The sequence below is a fragment of the Acanthaster planci genome, linkage group LG18 (genome assembly GCF_054643075.1).
Source record: "Acanthaster planci isolate LZ-2023a linkage group LG18, COTS_SCS, whole genome shotgun sequence".
In the NCBI taxonomy this organism is placed as follows: domain Eukaryota; kingdom Metazoa; phylum Echinodermata; class Asteroidea; order Valvatida; family Acanthasteridae; genus Acanthaster; species Acanthaster planci.
The window spans coordinates 13252638-13268460 of record NC_141794.1 but is presented as its reverse complement, the minus strand read 5'-3'; the positions used below and the strand labels follow the sequence as shown (position 1 = coordinate 13268460).

General features: G+C 39.8%; 2 protein-coding genes across 2 annotated transcripts; both read right to left on the bottom strand.

Moving 5' to 3' along the window:
• Positions 1 to 3214: 3214 nt before the first annotated feature.
• On the bottom strand, positions 3215 to 6000 carry LOC110985699 (uncharacterized). The gene is made up of 4 exons (XM_022246911.2): positions 5818 to 6000; positions 4761 to 4898; positions 3929 to 4082; positions 3215 to 3793 (listed from the first exon to the last, which is right to left on the bottom strand). Exons 1-4 carry the CDS (start codon positions 5897 to 5899, stop codon positions 3724 to 3726), a joined length of 444 nt encoding a protein of 147 aa, XP_022102603.1. The 5' UTR covers positions 5900 to 6000; the 3' UTR covers positions 3215 to 3723.
• A 4913-nt stretch (positions 6001 to 10913) lies between these two features.
• Positions 10914 to 15211, bottom strand: LOC110985698 (uncharacterized). Its single transcript, XM_022246910.2, has 4 exons — positions 14864 to 15211; positions 13948 to 14085; positions 13308 to 13464; positions 10914 to 11499 (listed from the first exon to the last, which is right to left on the bottom strand). The coding sequence occupies exons 1-4, from the start codon at positions 14940 to 14942 to the stop codon at positions 11421 to 11423; spliced, it is 453 nt and encodes a 150-aa protein (XP_022102602.1). The 5' UTR covers positions 14943 to 15211; the 3' UTR covers positions 10914 to 11420.
• Positions 15212 to 15823: the final 612 nt, after the last annotated feature.

The window sequence follows — 15823 nt, the reverse complement described above, 5'->3', positions numbered from 1 at the left end:
GAAATCTTATAAGAGCATTGTTTAACCTCTTGTGAAACAACCAGGTTCGGTGTAGAATCCTTCTCGAAACTTGAAAATGAACAGGGCAACAGTTTACACAGAGTTGTAAGTAGTTGGACGTTAAAACAAATACACATAACTGCATGAGTCTACAAGAGATATTGAAAATTTGCAGTAAGGCACATTGTTCTCAATGAACCATTCATTCTATAAAGAAGTGTAAATTCTTCTGAAAATTTGTTTTTCTCAATATTTGGCAAAACAACAATATCCAACATTATTCTTGCGCAACGAAAAGTGCAATTTTCTACCACGGAACTATACAGTATTGGCTCTCCACTTCGTTTTTTCCCAAAGCATGCCCTACACACTTCGCCCTACCCAATTTGTGCGTCTCAATCGTGTACAGAGGAGCGCACCCCTTTAATTAGGCCACAAATATGTCCGCCGAGGTCATTAATAAAAGTTACGCACTAAAAATACTCTACATTAGAGAGTCATGAGAGCCATGGAATTGGAGAGTTGAAGAAATGTGGCGTTGAACCTCTGTCGTGGACTCAGGGCGTCCAATTCTAACCAATTTGAATGCACCCGGATCCGAAAGGGTGAACATGTAGCTTTTTTTTTTTTTTTTTTTTTTTGAGGGATGCATTTTCAAAATGGCTGCTTTCTGGGCAGGGAAATTTCCAACAGTTTTAGGGATGGTCTGCTTTGGGTGGGAATTTCCCCAATATTAAGTATGAAGTATTATCACTGGTGTCTACAGGAATTTATTTATTGGGGTGTAGCCAGAGGGACAATCCGTTCTTTGCACGCTGTCGCCATAAGCTTGGTGAACCTCTAAATGGTAGCTTCTCACATTTAAATGTAACGGGGTAGTGATTCCCGGCAATAAGCAATATACATGTACACAGGAATCACTGAACTGGCTACATTAATTTTGTAAAGCTGCCGTGGTCACACCGTTTTACCATTGGCTGAAAATCACCTTCCCCAAAAGATTACTAATTGGAATATCGAGAGACATAAAGCCAAAAAACTTTAAAAACTTCAGCGATTTAAGTATAGGACGTCTGAAAAATTATATGATAGCCGAAAGAAAACGTCGAGGTAAGGATGAAGTGGCATTGATGCAAATTTTCTACACAAACTCTTCGCATGCCAATGCAGCGTCAAATTGGGGTTGCGGTATTCAAACGACTGATCCAGGGTGTCTGAACAGAATAAAAAGATGCATTGCTGTCCGTGTCTATACATTACCGATCTCCTTTTTTCAGTCCTTTGGAAAGAGTCAAACCGTATCGAGGTCACAATCATTCTTTATTCTTGAGCCGAGTTGAACCATTCAACACAAGTTCTTTCCCAAAGCCCATAGACTTATCAAGTTGAACACGCTTACAAACGAATTAGGTCTACTGTTTACTCTTAAAGGTGCTACTATTTTATTGAATTTAGTATCGATAGACATAAACGGACATAAATATCGAAAGACGTGAGCCAGAATTTTTTCGAACTTGCAGCGATGAAACATTTCGATCATGTGGGTCAGATAACCATGTACCTCTTGAAATCGCGCACTTCACTGTCTTTCATAGGTCTAACTGTCCTCATCTGACGAGTGACGGAACGAGTAATGGTCGCTTTGGGACATGCAATGACAAACTTGTGGTCACTTAGTCCGAAGGGGAAAAAACATTCACCGCAATATGGGAACCACTTAAGTTCGTGACGATTTTATCCAAAATGGCGGGTATTGGATAAGATCGGCTTCAATTCTAATCGATTTAAGATACCCAATATGATATCACCCAAATCGGGTTGCCTTGTCAGGAATAGATCGACTGCCGAACTGATGATAGGCCCTATGGCCGATGAGTGTCTGAGCAACGTGACTTTGGGGAGGATGTACCAAAAACACTGTATCAACAATGAAGTTTGGCATTGTGTGCGGCAGTCCACGTGGTCGGAGTTTCACTCAGATGGCCTCAGTGTCATTATAGGGACATCGATGGAGTTGAATGTTTTTGCTTCAAGGTGTTCATTAACATAAACTACCACTCCATCTCCTTGACGGTCTTTCCTTGGTTGCGATGATAAGTTGTTTCCTTGGATGCTGAAGTAATTGCCGCAGTGTAACTGTAAGTTGAAATTATTCGCACAATGTGAACTTTCTTCTGGTTTAGGAAAACACTGAGATAGTCGACCTTATACCTTATTACCGAGGGATCGTGGATTACTTAAATAAAGAAGTAGGCATTTTAGGCCCATGCCTGATAGCATCCGTTGTAATGTTAATGAGATGTTGAATATATACTTCCATGGGAAGTAGGCCTCGGCCCAATATCACAGCGCTGCTTATTGTAAAATTCTGCGCTTACGAGAAAACGTTGGCACAAATGTATTTCATGAGTTCCGCACGCGAGGATTCTATGCTTGAAAGGATAGTGCAGAAATTCTGCACTGAAGGGCCGATGAACACGGTGAACAAGTGATGTACGAGAAACCAACAGATTTAAAACCATGACGTGATGGTAAAAACAGCAGAGAAGGTCAATTTAAATAGAAAAATCAAGACCGAATAAGACGGAAAACGCACAGCTAGCAACAGCGCCCTCAAAAACCTATTCAGGCGTATCAAGGAATTTTTTTATTAAAAGATTCAGAGTACTGAGCCAAGGTACTGTATCTCAAGGGTAAGAAAGATATGCTTTCTATTGAGGGTCAACCTCCATTCGTAAGTGAGTCGTTTAGACAGAGTCAATCAATTATTGGCGATGAATATTATCCATTCACTATTCTTTCCCGCCCTCCCTGGGAGAAAAGTAAAAAGGACCAATCCAACACACAATCTTTCTCCACTTATAAAGGCACGAGCTTATCCAGATGGTCACGTATCACAAAAAAAGGCCTACATGTTTTCCCGAACATGTACATGTACTTCTCAAACTGGCTGAAAGAACAAAATCTTCGGTGATGGTTCTTGACACTGGTCAGAGGAAACGCTGACTGGTCGCGGGGTCAACGACATCAAATAACCAATCAACCGCCCGAGACTTCATCTGGAAAAGACTGCCTCATGCGTGGCTCAATTTGTTAGACATTTTGGGTAGATTCGTCTAACGAACGGATGTTGCACCCACCCCAAGATCCATGTATAATGCACCTTCGTCCATTCAGTGCTCACCTTGACGATATAACTAATACAGTCCACAAAGGAATTTCTCATGTAAAATTTCCTCTTTTTATTCGGCAAACTATGTTAGGTAGACCATTCCCGAAAAGGCTAGTTAATACGTGTTAAAAATGTAGAGAGATTCTAGGAATTCCATGTAATTTTAAGGATGTGTTCTTTTTCCAGTTTAAGTCTTATCGTAGATATTTCGAGCTTCCAAAGGCGAACACCTTATAGCCCAACTAGCTGAAATATATTCACAGCACCATTTCCTCTTATTCAGCATTTTCCGTTTTGACAAATGTACTCCTCTAATGCTGTAACGTGTTTCTCTTAACCATCACAACTGTACTGAACACTTAATGCTCATAAAACATGGTCAATTCTAAGGTCTAAATCAAGGACTGAAAATTTAAGTGGATCATAAAAGTATTAGTCCACCTATAGGAACCGAGTGAACAATGCAGTCGATTTTCACACCTGTGTGTCATATTCTTATCTGAGATAAAAAAAGTTTATCGGCGGGTTTTCTGTAGGTGACGTTACTGATTCTATTGGTCACTGTTAATCATCCGAAGCACTATCTTCCAAGTCCCAGTCCATTTCCACAAGAGTAGGGTCCTGATCAAAATTAAATCCAAAATAAATAAAAATTTTACTGCTAGTGTTATTTAGAGATAAAATTCTGTTACAAAATGTTAATTCAATTATTTTTACCTTACCGATCAACTTATCAGCTACACTGGTCCTACTTACTTTCCCTTGAAAATGACGTTTCCCTGATCGTCCCACGCGGTGTGTGATATCAGTTCCAAGACCAGTCCATTATTCCAGTTGATAAAATCCAAATACCTAATGTTGAATTCCATCGTTCCCACGGAGGGTAACGATCTCAAGCTGCTTGCCAATTCTGCAGGAAAGAAACATTATCACAAGTCGTCCAACCTGTACAGAGTTTAAACCACACTATAAACGGTTTGCATGGCTGCCATCTTGCAGGCCATAGGGTATGCAAAAAGGGGTTTCCCTGTGGAACATAAGAATTTCCCTGAAAATTGGCTTCCACAAAAGGGTAATGTTCTTCAAAAATCCACATTGGTACCTTGATAGCATCAACTTTTTGCAGAATCCAACGAGACACTGTACCCACAGGACATCGTAGTAAAATGATGGTGAACACAAAGTGAAATTTAGGAACTTAGATATTTACTATTTTTTAATAGTTTGACAGACGGTTATTTAATGTTGTTCATACAGTGGTTACAGAGTAGAAGATGAATTAAGTTTTGCAATAGTTTGCCTGAAAATGTACAATGTCAAGCAGAAAGATAAAGCACACGTTAAAGAACAACATGTAGGAAAAGGGTGAAGCATAAATTTACCTTTGTACCCTAACCTATTGACAGACATACATATTACAAAATAGGACAATACAAGACATAAAATTGGGTTTTGGCAATGAGACACATACAGACGTTAGTCGAAATAAAGCATTTACTGTCCCAAGACACGGCACAAAAATGGACGAAGGGGCACGTGTATGTTTCACAAGATTAGTCATCTTATTTCAACAACTTGACAGACTTACTATTTTTTCCCACGAAGCCCGGATGTCCATTTGGGAGAATCAGAGCATTGTCTGCGTACAGCTCCAGAATCGAATCGATGTCATTGGATTCTAGTGCAGTCTTATACTGCCAATTCAACCGAGGAATATCACGAAGATCTGTGAAATTAAAACAGTGAACATCGGCATTCTGAGCACAATGTCTGAGATCCACTTATATCAAGTGTCTTATTTTAGAGAAAATCCGGATTCAAAATATATGTTATTCAGAAACTGCTTATAAGGAATGAAAAACCAAAGATGTCCACCTTTTCTAAATGGTCCACGGCAGTATCTAGTTTCGAACACACGTCCACAAAAGTTGTATTCCTTTCAACGCGCCTTTCTATATGCATGTGAACACTTTAACACGCGAAGAGTTGCGTATCCGTCAAAATCGCCCCGAAAGCGATTATGGCAAATAAACACACTGAACACGTGTGTAATGTTAATGGAGAAAAACGGGTACCCATGGGAAAGGCCTCAATACTCTTTGACGTTGTTATTAATTTTGGTTATCTTACTAATTGACTTTTAAAATAGTTGGACAATTTCCAAGCCTTTCATATCAAATTAAGGCTCCGTAGTGGTTTTGGAAGATATTTCAGAGCTTTCTGTTTAAACTTAAAACCTATATTTTGCTCATTGTAATGATGCAATAATTTACGGCTTGCTGTCCGAGAAAATGATAAATATTATTCAACTGATACAAAAAAAGGCAAAACATTCAGGTTTTAGGCAAATCTTGGCGCTTCAACACTCACTAGTTCTTTGCTATTTTTTTCGCACCACCCTAACTACAATTATTCAGGGGAAGCGTGCAATGGCTTAAATGCACTCTGTTAGTAAACAATACCTTATTAGGCTGATTAAAAAATACATAACATTGCGGACGCACACACCGATCTTGGCATTGTCCGTGTGCGTTTATAATTACAGTCTGTAACTTAACTCAAGCTAAATGACTGAGAAATTTAACACTGCAAAACATTTCTGATTCTTCAACCTTGTTTCTGTGTTCAAGCAGACTTTTTATTACCTGGATTCAAACCGGCTTGTCCAGTAGGGATAAGGAAACATCCCGCCAATAGAAGCACGCCAAGGTAGATCAACGTAGACATGGTGCAACGACAGGTGAATTGGATTCACAGGAGCTGAGTATCGAGAGATATTAACTACAAAAGACCGTGAAGGTGTATGTTCAGAGGTCCTATGTCACGGTGGCACAGCTAAGGTTTGTGGCCAAGGTCAAACCCAACAGCTGGACAATAGATTCGTCAGCTCTGATTGGACGTTTTTGCATTGGCATTGTTACAAAAAGTTTGGAGCCTTGAACGGCAATTTCAAAAGCGCTAAACAAAACCCTATCTCGACATTTGTCCCGATGAAAAGTCATATCAAGCCATTTAAGTCTTCTCCAGAATCCCATTTTACACAAGAGTTACCAGATGTAATGGGTGTCTGTATTATTTGTGTCGAATTTTTGCATACCTGGGCCTGGGTTTTTCACCCCGGTCCTATGTGACAAAATCGCTACAGATGTATGATGTGAAGTAACCTTAGCACAATGCCCCACAAACCACTCGGGAAAATTTTATGAAAGCATTGTTCAACCTCTTGTGGGCAATCAGCTTCGGTGTAGAATCTCTCCCAAAACTAGAAATGGAACAGGGCAACAGTCTACATATTAAACATAAACAAGCACTGCTGAGTCTACAAGAGATTATGAAGATCTGCCGTAAGGCACACTATTCTCAACAAAGCATTCATTCAAATAAGAGGTGTAAAATATTGTGAAAATTTCTTAGATGCAAAACCTGCATCAGGTTTGCTCAATATTGGGCAAAACAACAAATATCCATCTTGCCTCAACTGCTCTTGTCATTCCCAAAATTGATTACAAGTTCCAACGGCACAGCATAGCTGTGTTACAGCATTCTTCTTGTGCAAAGAAAAGTATTATCTTCTACCATGGAACTACAGTGCTGGCTTTTCACTGTGTTTTTTTCAAACGTATGCCGACACTTCGCCCTACACAATTTGTGCATTTTAATCGTGTACAGAGGGGCGCACCCGTGTAAATAGGGCACAAATATGTCCGCCGAGCTCAGTAATAAAAGTGATGCACTAAAAATATTCTACGTTAGAGAGTCCTGAAGCCGTGGAATTGGAGAATTGAAGAAATGTGGCATTTAACTTCTGGCCTGAACTCAGGACGTCCAATTCTGACCAATTTGGACGCAACCTGGTCCGAAAGTGGCGCTATTTAGCCGTTTTTCAGAGAGATGCGTTTTCAAAATGGCTGCTTTTGCAGGTAGTGAAATTTCCTTCATTTTAAGGGTGGTCTGCTTTGGGGGGGGGGAAATTTCTAAAAAGTTAATTGGTGAACCCACTAAAACTTGAATGGAAAATGAAAGAGGGCATGTTGAACATCATTTTCTGTCCAGCCTGGACACCTTTGAGAGTATTTGTAGAATAATTTTAAAGTATAGGGGTTTATCACTGGCGTCTGGGAATTCATTGTAGGGGTGCACGCAGAGGGACAATTCGTTCTTCGCTCGTTGTCCCCATAAGCGTGTGGACCCTCTATTCAGCTTCACCATTTAAATTCGGGTCACTGTGGTTCCCATCAATAAGCAACATACACAGGAATCACTGAACCGGCTCTTCATTGTGTAAAGTTGCCGTAGTCACACCATTTTGTGTAGTCACACCATTTTGGCTGAAAATCACCTTCCCAAACAGATTACGAATTGAAATATTGATGAAGTGGGATTGATGCGAATCTCATTTCTATACTAACTCTTCGCACGCCAATTCTACGTCAAATTGGGTTTGCAGTATTCACACGACTGATCCGGGATGTCTGAACAGAATAAGAAACATGCATTGCTATCCTTGTCTATACATTACCGACCTCCCATTTTCAGTCCTTTGGATAGAGTTAAACCATAGCGAGGTCACGATCATCCTTTATCTATTCTTGAGCCGAATTGAACCATTCAACACAAATTCTTTCCCAAAGCCCTATGCTTATCAAGTTGAGCACGCTTACAAACGAATGAGGTTTACTGTTAAATGTGCTACTCTGTTGTGGACTCTTTGGGACATGCAATGATAAACTAGTGGTTACTTAGTCCGAGGGGAAACAAACATTTCATCGGAGTATAGGAATAACTTAAGTTCGTGACGATTTTATCCAAAATGGCGCGAATTGGATAAAATTGGGTTCAATTCCAATCGATTGAAGTTATCCAATATGATATTACCCGAGTCCGCGGTTGCCTTGTAAAGATGAGATTGGCTGCCAAACTGATAATAGGGTCGATAAGTGTCTGAGCACACCTCGCTCAAAACAGATTGATTCCATGGTGTACCCGCAAACCTACTTCAACCACGTACACACGTGTGAACGCTGCATACTTAACTAGTTTATCTCGAATAAGTAGATTACCATCATAACACTATATGTATACTCATTACCATCACAACACTATATGTATACTCATTACTATCACAACACTATATGTATACTCATTACCATCACAACACTATATGTATACTCATTACCATCACAACACTATATGTATACTCATTACCATCACAACACTATATGTATACTCATTACCATTACAACACATCGCGGTCCAGCTCCTTTGACATCACAGGAAAAAGTTCTATAGTGCAGACGTCATAACCACTCGACCACCGAGCTTGCCGGGTCGGCTGGCCGGTCCGAGTCAGATGTAGCAGCGGGTACTGCGAACTATTGTCAAGATGTACTTTGCGTCGGGGAGATTTTAATTCTAATTATGGATTTTGCCCTTTTAATTTTTTTCTTAAGCTCTCAGACAACCACTGAGTATACAGTGTTAATTAATAAATGTATACGTCGGGTAAGGGCAAAACCCATAAATAAAATATAGAATTGCTGGAATTTTATATAGATTATAATAAGTTAGCCTTTCCAAGTCGTAAGATCACTCTGTACATATTTATTATTATTTTTACATGAAGTTTGTATAATTGACTCGTTAGTGATGCATTCGACGTTGATCATATTTCAACGATTGTTCAAAATAGCTCAAGATTTAACAGCCATTTTGTCCAGAATTTACAATGACTTAATTTTGGGTTGACCTTTATGTTTTTAGTTTTTGACCAGTGTTCTTTGTTTTCGAAATGAAAGCTCCAATTTGTTTTTTAAAGCTTTTCACCAATTCTGTATTGAACTTTTATAGCACCTATTTGCAAGCAGAAGGTTCGAAGCACTCAGCCGCATTGTGAACCCCCCGTCTCCCATTCTGTATAATAAAACCTAGAATCGATTTTGTGTTTTCTGTGTTGTTCGATTCAGTTTTCATTCAATAGAATCAGGTGGGCGCTGCGAATGAGCATGAAACACGAATAATTCCGAGTCGCGACCTGAAAAATCCTCGTGAAATATTTGCGCTCGGACAAATATATCCCGTTCAACGTACCAACAATTTTTTTCGGCCATGAAATCCAGTTTGTAAATGACTTCGTCACAAAGGCGGGCGCGCCAAGATTCGCGGGCTCCCATTGGACAATCGCTGAAGGTGCACGTAAACTTCTGTTTCCACGGTTCGATGAAAACGGCGATCGATGCATGTAACCCTACGTGCAGTGCATGTGCAGTGGGCGTGGTTTAAAATGTAGTGACGTCACACTTACGAACCGGATAGGATCGCATAAGCAAAGTATTTTCTGATGTGTGTACTGAAAATGAACGCTGTTTGGAAAATTCTGCCCTGCTGCCGCGTTAGGTTGCCCTGGCAAATCAAATCTTTGAGACTTTTCCATATTATGGTGCGGGAGTTTACCTTTCAAGTTCCATTGCCCAATCTGAAGGAGCTGATTATTAACAGAATGGCGAAGAAAAGGCGCCACGGCATCCTCAGTATTTGGCGGTTGACGAATTTGTCAATCAGTCTAGTGATACGAATTCCGCCTCAAGAGAATGACAGTTAACATTTCTAATTGCTCAGCAAATTTACTTAAACCAGGCAAGATATGGGACGGAGGGGTCCCCCCTTACCAGTCCAATCCCTATACACACTCTAGACTATTGTTACCTAACACATCCCCCTAGAAGTCTGTAAAGTATTCATGGGATTCCGATCAAACAATGACCAACACAAAGGCGGGAGGGGTTCTCTCCGTCCCATATCTTACTTCAAATGAATTTACTAACGGTGAACAAGCGACGTACGAGTAACCAACAGATTTAAGCAAGACGTAATGGTAAAACCAGACAGTCCATTTAAATAGAAAAATCAAGACCGGTTAAGAACGAAACAGGCAGTTCGTTAGCAACAACGCCCTCGAGGACGTATTCAAACGTATGAAAGAATTAAGAAGATTCAAAGTACTGAGCAAATGCAAGGTACCGTATCTCGGGTGAGAAAGATACGCTTTCTATTGAGGGCCAACCTCCATTTTGAAAGTCAGTCTTTTGGAAAGGGTCGATCATTATGCGAGGATGCGATGCAGTTATCATTAACTATTCTTTCCCGCCCTCCCTGGGAACAAATTTAAAAAGACCAATCCAACACGCAGTCTTTCCTCACTTACAAAAACATGAGCTGAATTATCCAGCTAGTCGCGAAACAAGGCTTACGTGGTTTTTTCTAATAGATACTCCAATATCCCAATCTGACTGAGAAAACGAAATCTTTGGTGATCGTTTTCCACATGGAGCAAGATATGGGACTGAGAGCGCCCCCACCTTTGTGTTGGTTGATCTCGGAATCTCAGGAACTCTTTACAGACATCTAAGGGAAATGTGTTACGTTACAATAGTCTAGGGTGTGTACAAGGATTGGACATGTAAGGGGCTACCCCTCCCTCCCATATCTTGCTGGGCATATCGTTTTCAGCGCACTGGTCAACGGAAACACTGACTGGTCAAGGGGCCAACGACACCGACTGACCAATCAACCACTTTATACTTCATCTGAAAGAGATTGCCCAACGCTTATATATTATATGGCTCAATCTGTAAGATAATTTGTATAGTCCAACGAACGGATGTGGCATCCTAAGAAACCCTGTATTATGTACCTTCGTCCATTCAAGGCACACCTTGACTGTATAACAAAGCAGTCTACAAGCAGTACGCAGAAATTTCTCATGCACATAATTCCTCTGTTTATTCAGCAAACTGTTAGGCAGACCAAGTCCGGAAAAAGACTTCTTAATACGTGTTAAAATGTAGAGAAATTCTAGGAAAATATCATTTTAAGGATTGATATTATTTCAATTTGAGTTTCAACTAAGATTTTTGGAGCATCCAAAGCCGAACACCTACCAAGCTAAAAATATATTCACAGCACTATGCACTGTTCTTCAGCATTTCCAATTTCGAAAAAACTTTACACCTACCTCTAATGCTACAATGTGTTTATTTCAACGCCAAGAACTGTATAGTTCTTGATTTATGACCACCATGGTGTCATAATTCTAACATTGAAATGAAAGATTGAAAAATAAAAGACATGATAAACACCTTAATCCACCTACAAGTGGAAAATGTAGTTGATTTTCACACTTCTATGTCATATTCTTATCCGAGGTCAAAACGTCCATCAGCGGTCTATTCTCTAGACGGCGTTACTGGTTCTATTGGTCGCTGTTGATCATCTCCAGCATTACCTTAAAACCTCTAGTCTGTGGATCCCATTTCCAGTGGAGTAGGGTCCTGGTATAAATTAAGACCAAAATAAAACCCCAGAAACATTAAATCTGTACATGAATCACCTGAAAGTGAATAATGGAGAGTGGAAAGCAAGATAATGGACAGACACGTCTTAAACAGACGCTGTATGAAGTATTGTTTATCACTTTTTCCAAAATGTTAATTTAATAAGGGAATAAATATGTGTCTTTGCCGGTCTTAAACGTGCGTTTAAAGGGTAACAGAAATAGAAATCATTCAGTTCACAAGTATTTCATAATAACAATAAATACGTAACAATTTAATAAACGTCATAAATTTAATATTTACCCCATTAATTGTGACCCCAGAATGAATAAAAAGATCCTACATTTCCCCGCCCACGAAACTCCACCTTTTTTGGCTGATTGGATGACGTCATCGCCAGATAACGATGCATGTACGGTGTATATGTACATAGCACACAGTACATGCAGTATCGCACGCTTCAATAAACCACATCGTGTTTGATGTAGCTTGGCCCACAGGCAAACACTGCCATGTCTCAGTTCAAGGTGTTTTTCTTGAACGTTGCGAGTTGTTAAATAGGGAAATTGTCTAAGGTATTTATGATTTTTTTTTTACTTTTCTATCACCGCATGTTCATAACCAAAGTGCACACGCGCAAGACTTGCGTTTGACAACAGCTGCATAGCAACAGGCTATACCTAATTTCGTGCGCTCTGGGCACAGAATGAGGCCGCGTCGCTTCTGTTGATGGATTTCCTGGAATCCGAGCATAAATAATGAGTTCTTTCATGACAATTCAAATTACAGTAATCATTTTATTTTCAGTAGCATTGATTTTATGCCCAGCGTCGGAAAATGTAAAGAAAAAAATGTGGATTTTAATAACCCCAAAATTATTCCATTGTTCACCTGAAAAAATTGAGTGTTGCCAAATTTGATAAATTTCTTTTGAGAATGAGTTTTCCCAGTTATAAAAAAACGAGATTTATACTCAGTAGAAGAGTCTCTTAATCGAATGCGGACAAAAAATTTTGAAAAACAAGTTTGAATTTGAACCAATGTACAAGTACATGTTCATGCACACAATCATGCTGATTCGCACTGGTTTATCCGTTGCAGTGAAAGTGATGAACAGGAAATGTCTCCACGACGATTCTACGTCGGTTATGAAATGGTATGGATACTAACAAAATCGGTACAATCCAACAGAAAATCATCAGCCTACTGTCAGATATACCGTTCTGGTAATCTGAATAGATGCAAATGGCTTTGAATTTTCGTGCGCCGTTGGAGCGGTGCGATTTTGGGGCGATAAAAAATGACCTGATTATTAAAAATGTTATCCTGCAGATTCAAAATAAATGCGTGAAGTCAGTGCAATAAGGGTAAAACTTTAATTTGACACTGGAATATTTTGTCTCAGAAAACTTACTTTTTATTGAAAGTAAGTCCAAAATAACTGCAAAATTTTACACATTTGATTTTTTTCTCATTGGTGGAAAGGGTCCAAATATTCACTTTTTAAACTGTTCTGAGATTCACCGTTACTTAAAAATCTTACGAATGGAGGAAAATGTGTGTTGCTCGTGGCTCTGCGTTTAGAATCTCGCGAAATTTATTTATGCTTCTACACTTTGGTATTTGTCAGGTCAGTCCTTGAAAAAATCCGCGCTACTGACGTCGTCTACTCGCACGAAAAACCGTTGGTGTCCGCTTGAAAATGAAGCGCGCATGCGCGCTGTTATGAACGTTGTCTCAATGGGGCATAAACATACCTGTAAGGTAAATAGCAACATTGGCCGTTTTTCAATCAGATTACCCACCTTCCTTTGAGAGTTACGTTTCCCTGCTTGTCCAAAACAGTCACTGTCAGCAATTCCAAGACCAATCCAGTCCTCTGGTTGATATAATCCAAATACTTTATGTTGTATTCCATCCTCCCCACGCGGGGTAACACTGAGCTGAAATAGCTTGCCAATTCTGCAGGGAAAAAAACCCTTCATTACACCATACTCTTATATTTTTTTACAATTATTAAGTCGTTAAACCTATACAGAATTTGAATCACTACAGAAGGTTTGCATGGCTGCTATCTTGCAGGCCGCAAGCTGTGCACAGAGGAAGTTTCTCTGTTGAACAACAGAACTGCCCCGAAATATGGCTAATGATCTTCACAGTAATTCACAACCTTGATACCATTAATTTTGGGTAATCTAACAAGACACGAGCCTAAGGACACTGTAGTGAACACAAAGTAAAAATTATATAATGCTAGGATCTCGGATCTTAAGTTAAATATGGTAAATAAAAGTGCAATTTAATCTTCGGAAGATTTCTTCGGAAGCCTGTAGTAAAGAGGTTCAGTGAACCAGGGTTTACTGTTCCAAGACCTAGCACAACATCAACGAAGCAGCATGTGAATGTTTCATAAGATTTGACATTTTCACAACTTGGCAGACTTACTATCTTTTCCAACGATGCTTTGATGCCCATTTGGAAGAAACAGAATGTTTTCTGAGTACGGCGCCAGAATCGAATTCATGTCACCGGATTCCATTGCAGCCTTATACTGCTGGTTAATCTCAGCAATAGCAAGAAGCTCTGTAAAATTAAACAGTAAACATGGACCATTCTAATCACAGAATCTGAGCTCCACTTACATCAGCTTTCTTATTTTAGAGAAAATCTGGAATCAAAATGTGTCATTAAGAAACTGGTTATAAGAAATGAAAACCCAAAGGTCTCTTCTAAAGGGTCAACATTAGTACTTCAAACACATTTTGCGCAAAGGTTGTGCTCCTATCGTACTGTTTGACGTAATTTTGTTTCGGTTGTCGTACTGGAATCTAAATTAACATATTTAAAAACAAATTTCCAGGCTTTTCATTCCAAATTAGGGTGCTAGTGCGGGTCACTTTATGCCAAGACATAATTCATTTTTAGCGCTTTCTGTTTATACTGGTGACCCATACTTGCCCATTGTACCAAAAAATAACGGTTTGCCCCGAAAAAGTAAAAAATATTATTCGCCTTTTTTTTCTTTGTTTTTTGAAATTCAAAAGAGTAAAATGTTCAAGTTTCAAGCAAATCTAGGCGCTTCAACATCACATCAGATCTTTGCTATCTATAGTACCTAGGTTAAACAGCAACCTTTACTAAAGTATTTAGAGTGCAGGATGGCGAAAATACTCTCTGTTAGTAAACAATACCGTACTAGACTAAACTAAGGTATTATAGTAGACGCACAAATCGATCTTGGCATTGTCTGCGTGCGTACATTACCTTCCGTAAACTTAAGCTAAATGACAGGGAAATAGAACACTGCAAAACATAACCAAGTTTTCAACTGTTTTCTACGTTCAAGCTGATTTTAGATTACCTGGATTCAAGCGGGCAAGTCCAGTATGGATTAGGCCACATACCAACAGAAGCACGCGAAGGTGAGTCAACGTAGACATGGTGCAGCAACGGATAAATTGGTTTCAAGCAGGGCCAAGCAGCGAGAGATACCAACTGCAAAAGATCTTGAAGTGGGTATAGATGTTCACAGGTCCTACGTGGCAGTTTAGAAGGGTTTTTGTCAAGGAACACGCCACAATATGACCATGGGTTCGTCAGCTCCGATTGGACGTTTTGCAATGACGTTGTAACAGAAAGATTGGAGCCTTGAACAATTTCAAAGGCGCTAACCAAACTCCCCTTCCCCGACTTGATCAGCTCCAGGGTCCCATTTTTACACAAGAGGTACCAAATTCAATGGGTTACTGTAAACATATGGGTCAATTTTCAGCAGACCTAAGGTTCTCACTCGAGCCAGTCCTACATGATAAAATCGCTATACCAAAAGGTAAATGCAGTCACAATATGATGCAAAGAAACCTTTAGCATAAAGCCCCCAAAACCACAAAGGAACATTCCCATGAAAGCAGTGGGGTAAGGTTAAGCCGGATATTAGGATGGGGGGGGGGATTGGAAAAGAGGAGGATGACCTGCTTGGCCATGGACATTTGAAAAGCAGGGGGGTGACACCGCATAGAGGCCGATGTGCATGATATTGATGTACATCTGTAAAATGTATTCAGAATGGCATATGGCTGTGTTTGATTTCTTTCCCTTTTGAATGATATTGCATCCATTTTAGTCTTCGGAGTCTGAAAATTCTTTAAAGCCCGCTCTATTTTTGCTCATTACAAAGGAGGGGGGGTCATTCAGTAGCCCCCCCAGCAAACTCGGGGGGGGGGGAGATATATACTGCCACCGCAAACCCCGGGATTTACGACCACAGTATGAAGTATTATCAACCTCAGGTGGGACAATCAGGTTCCGTGTAGAATCCCTC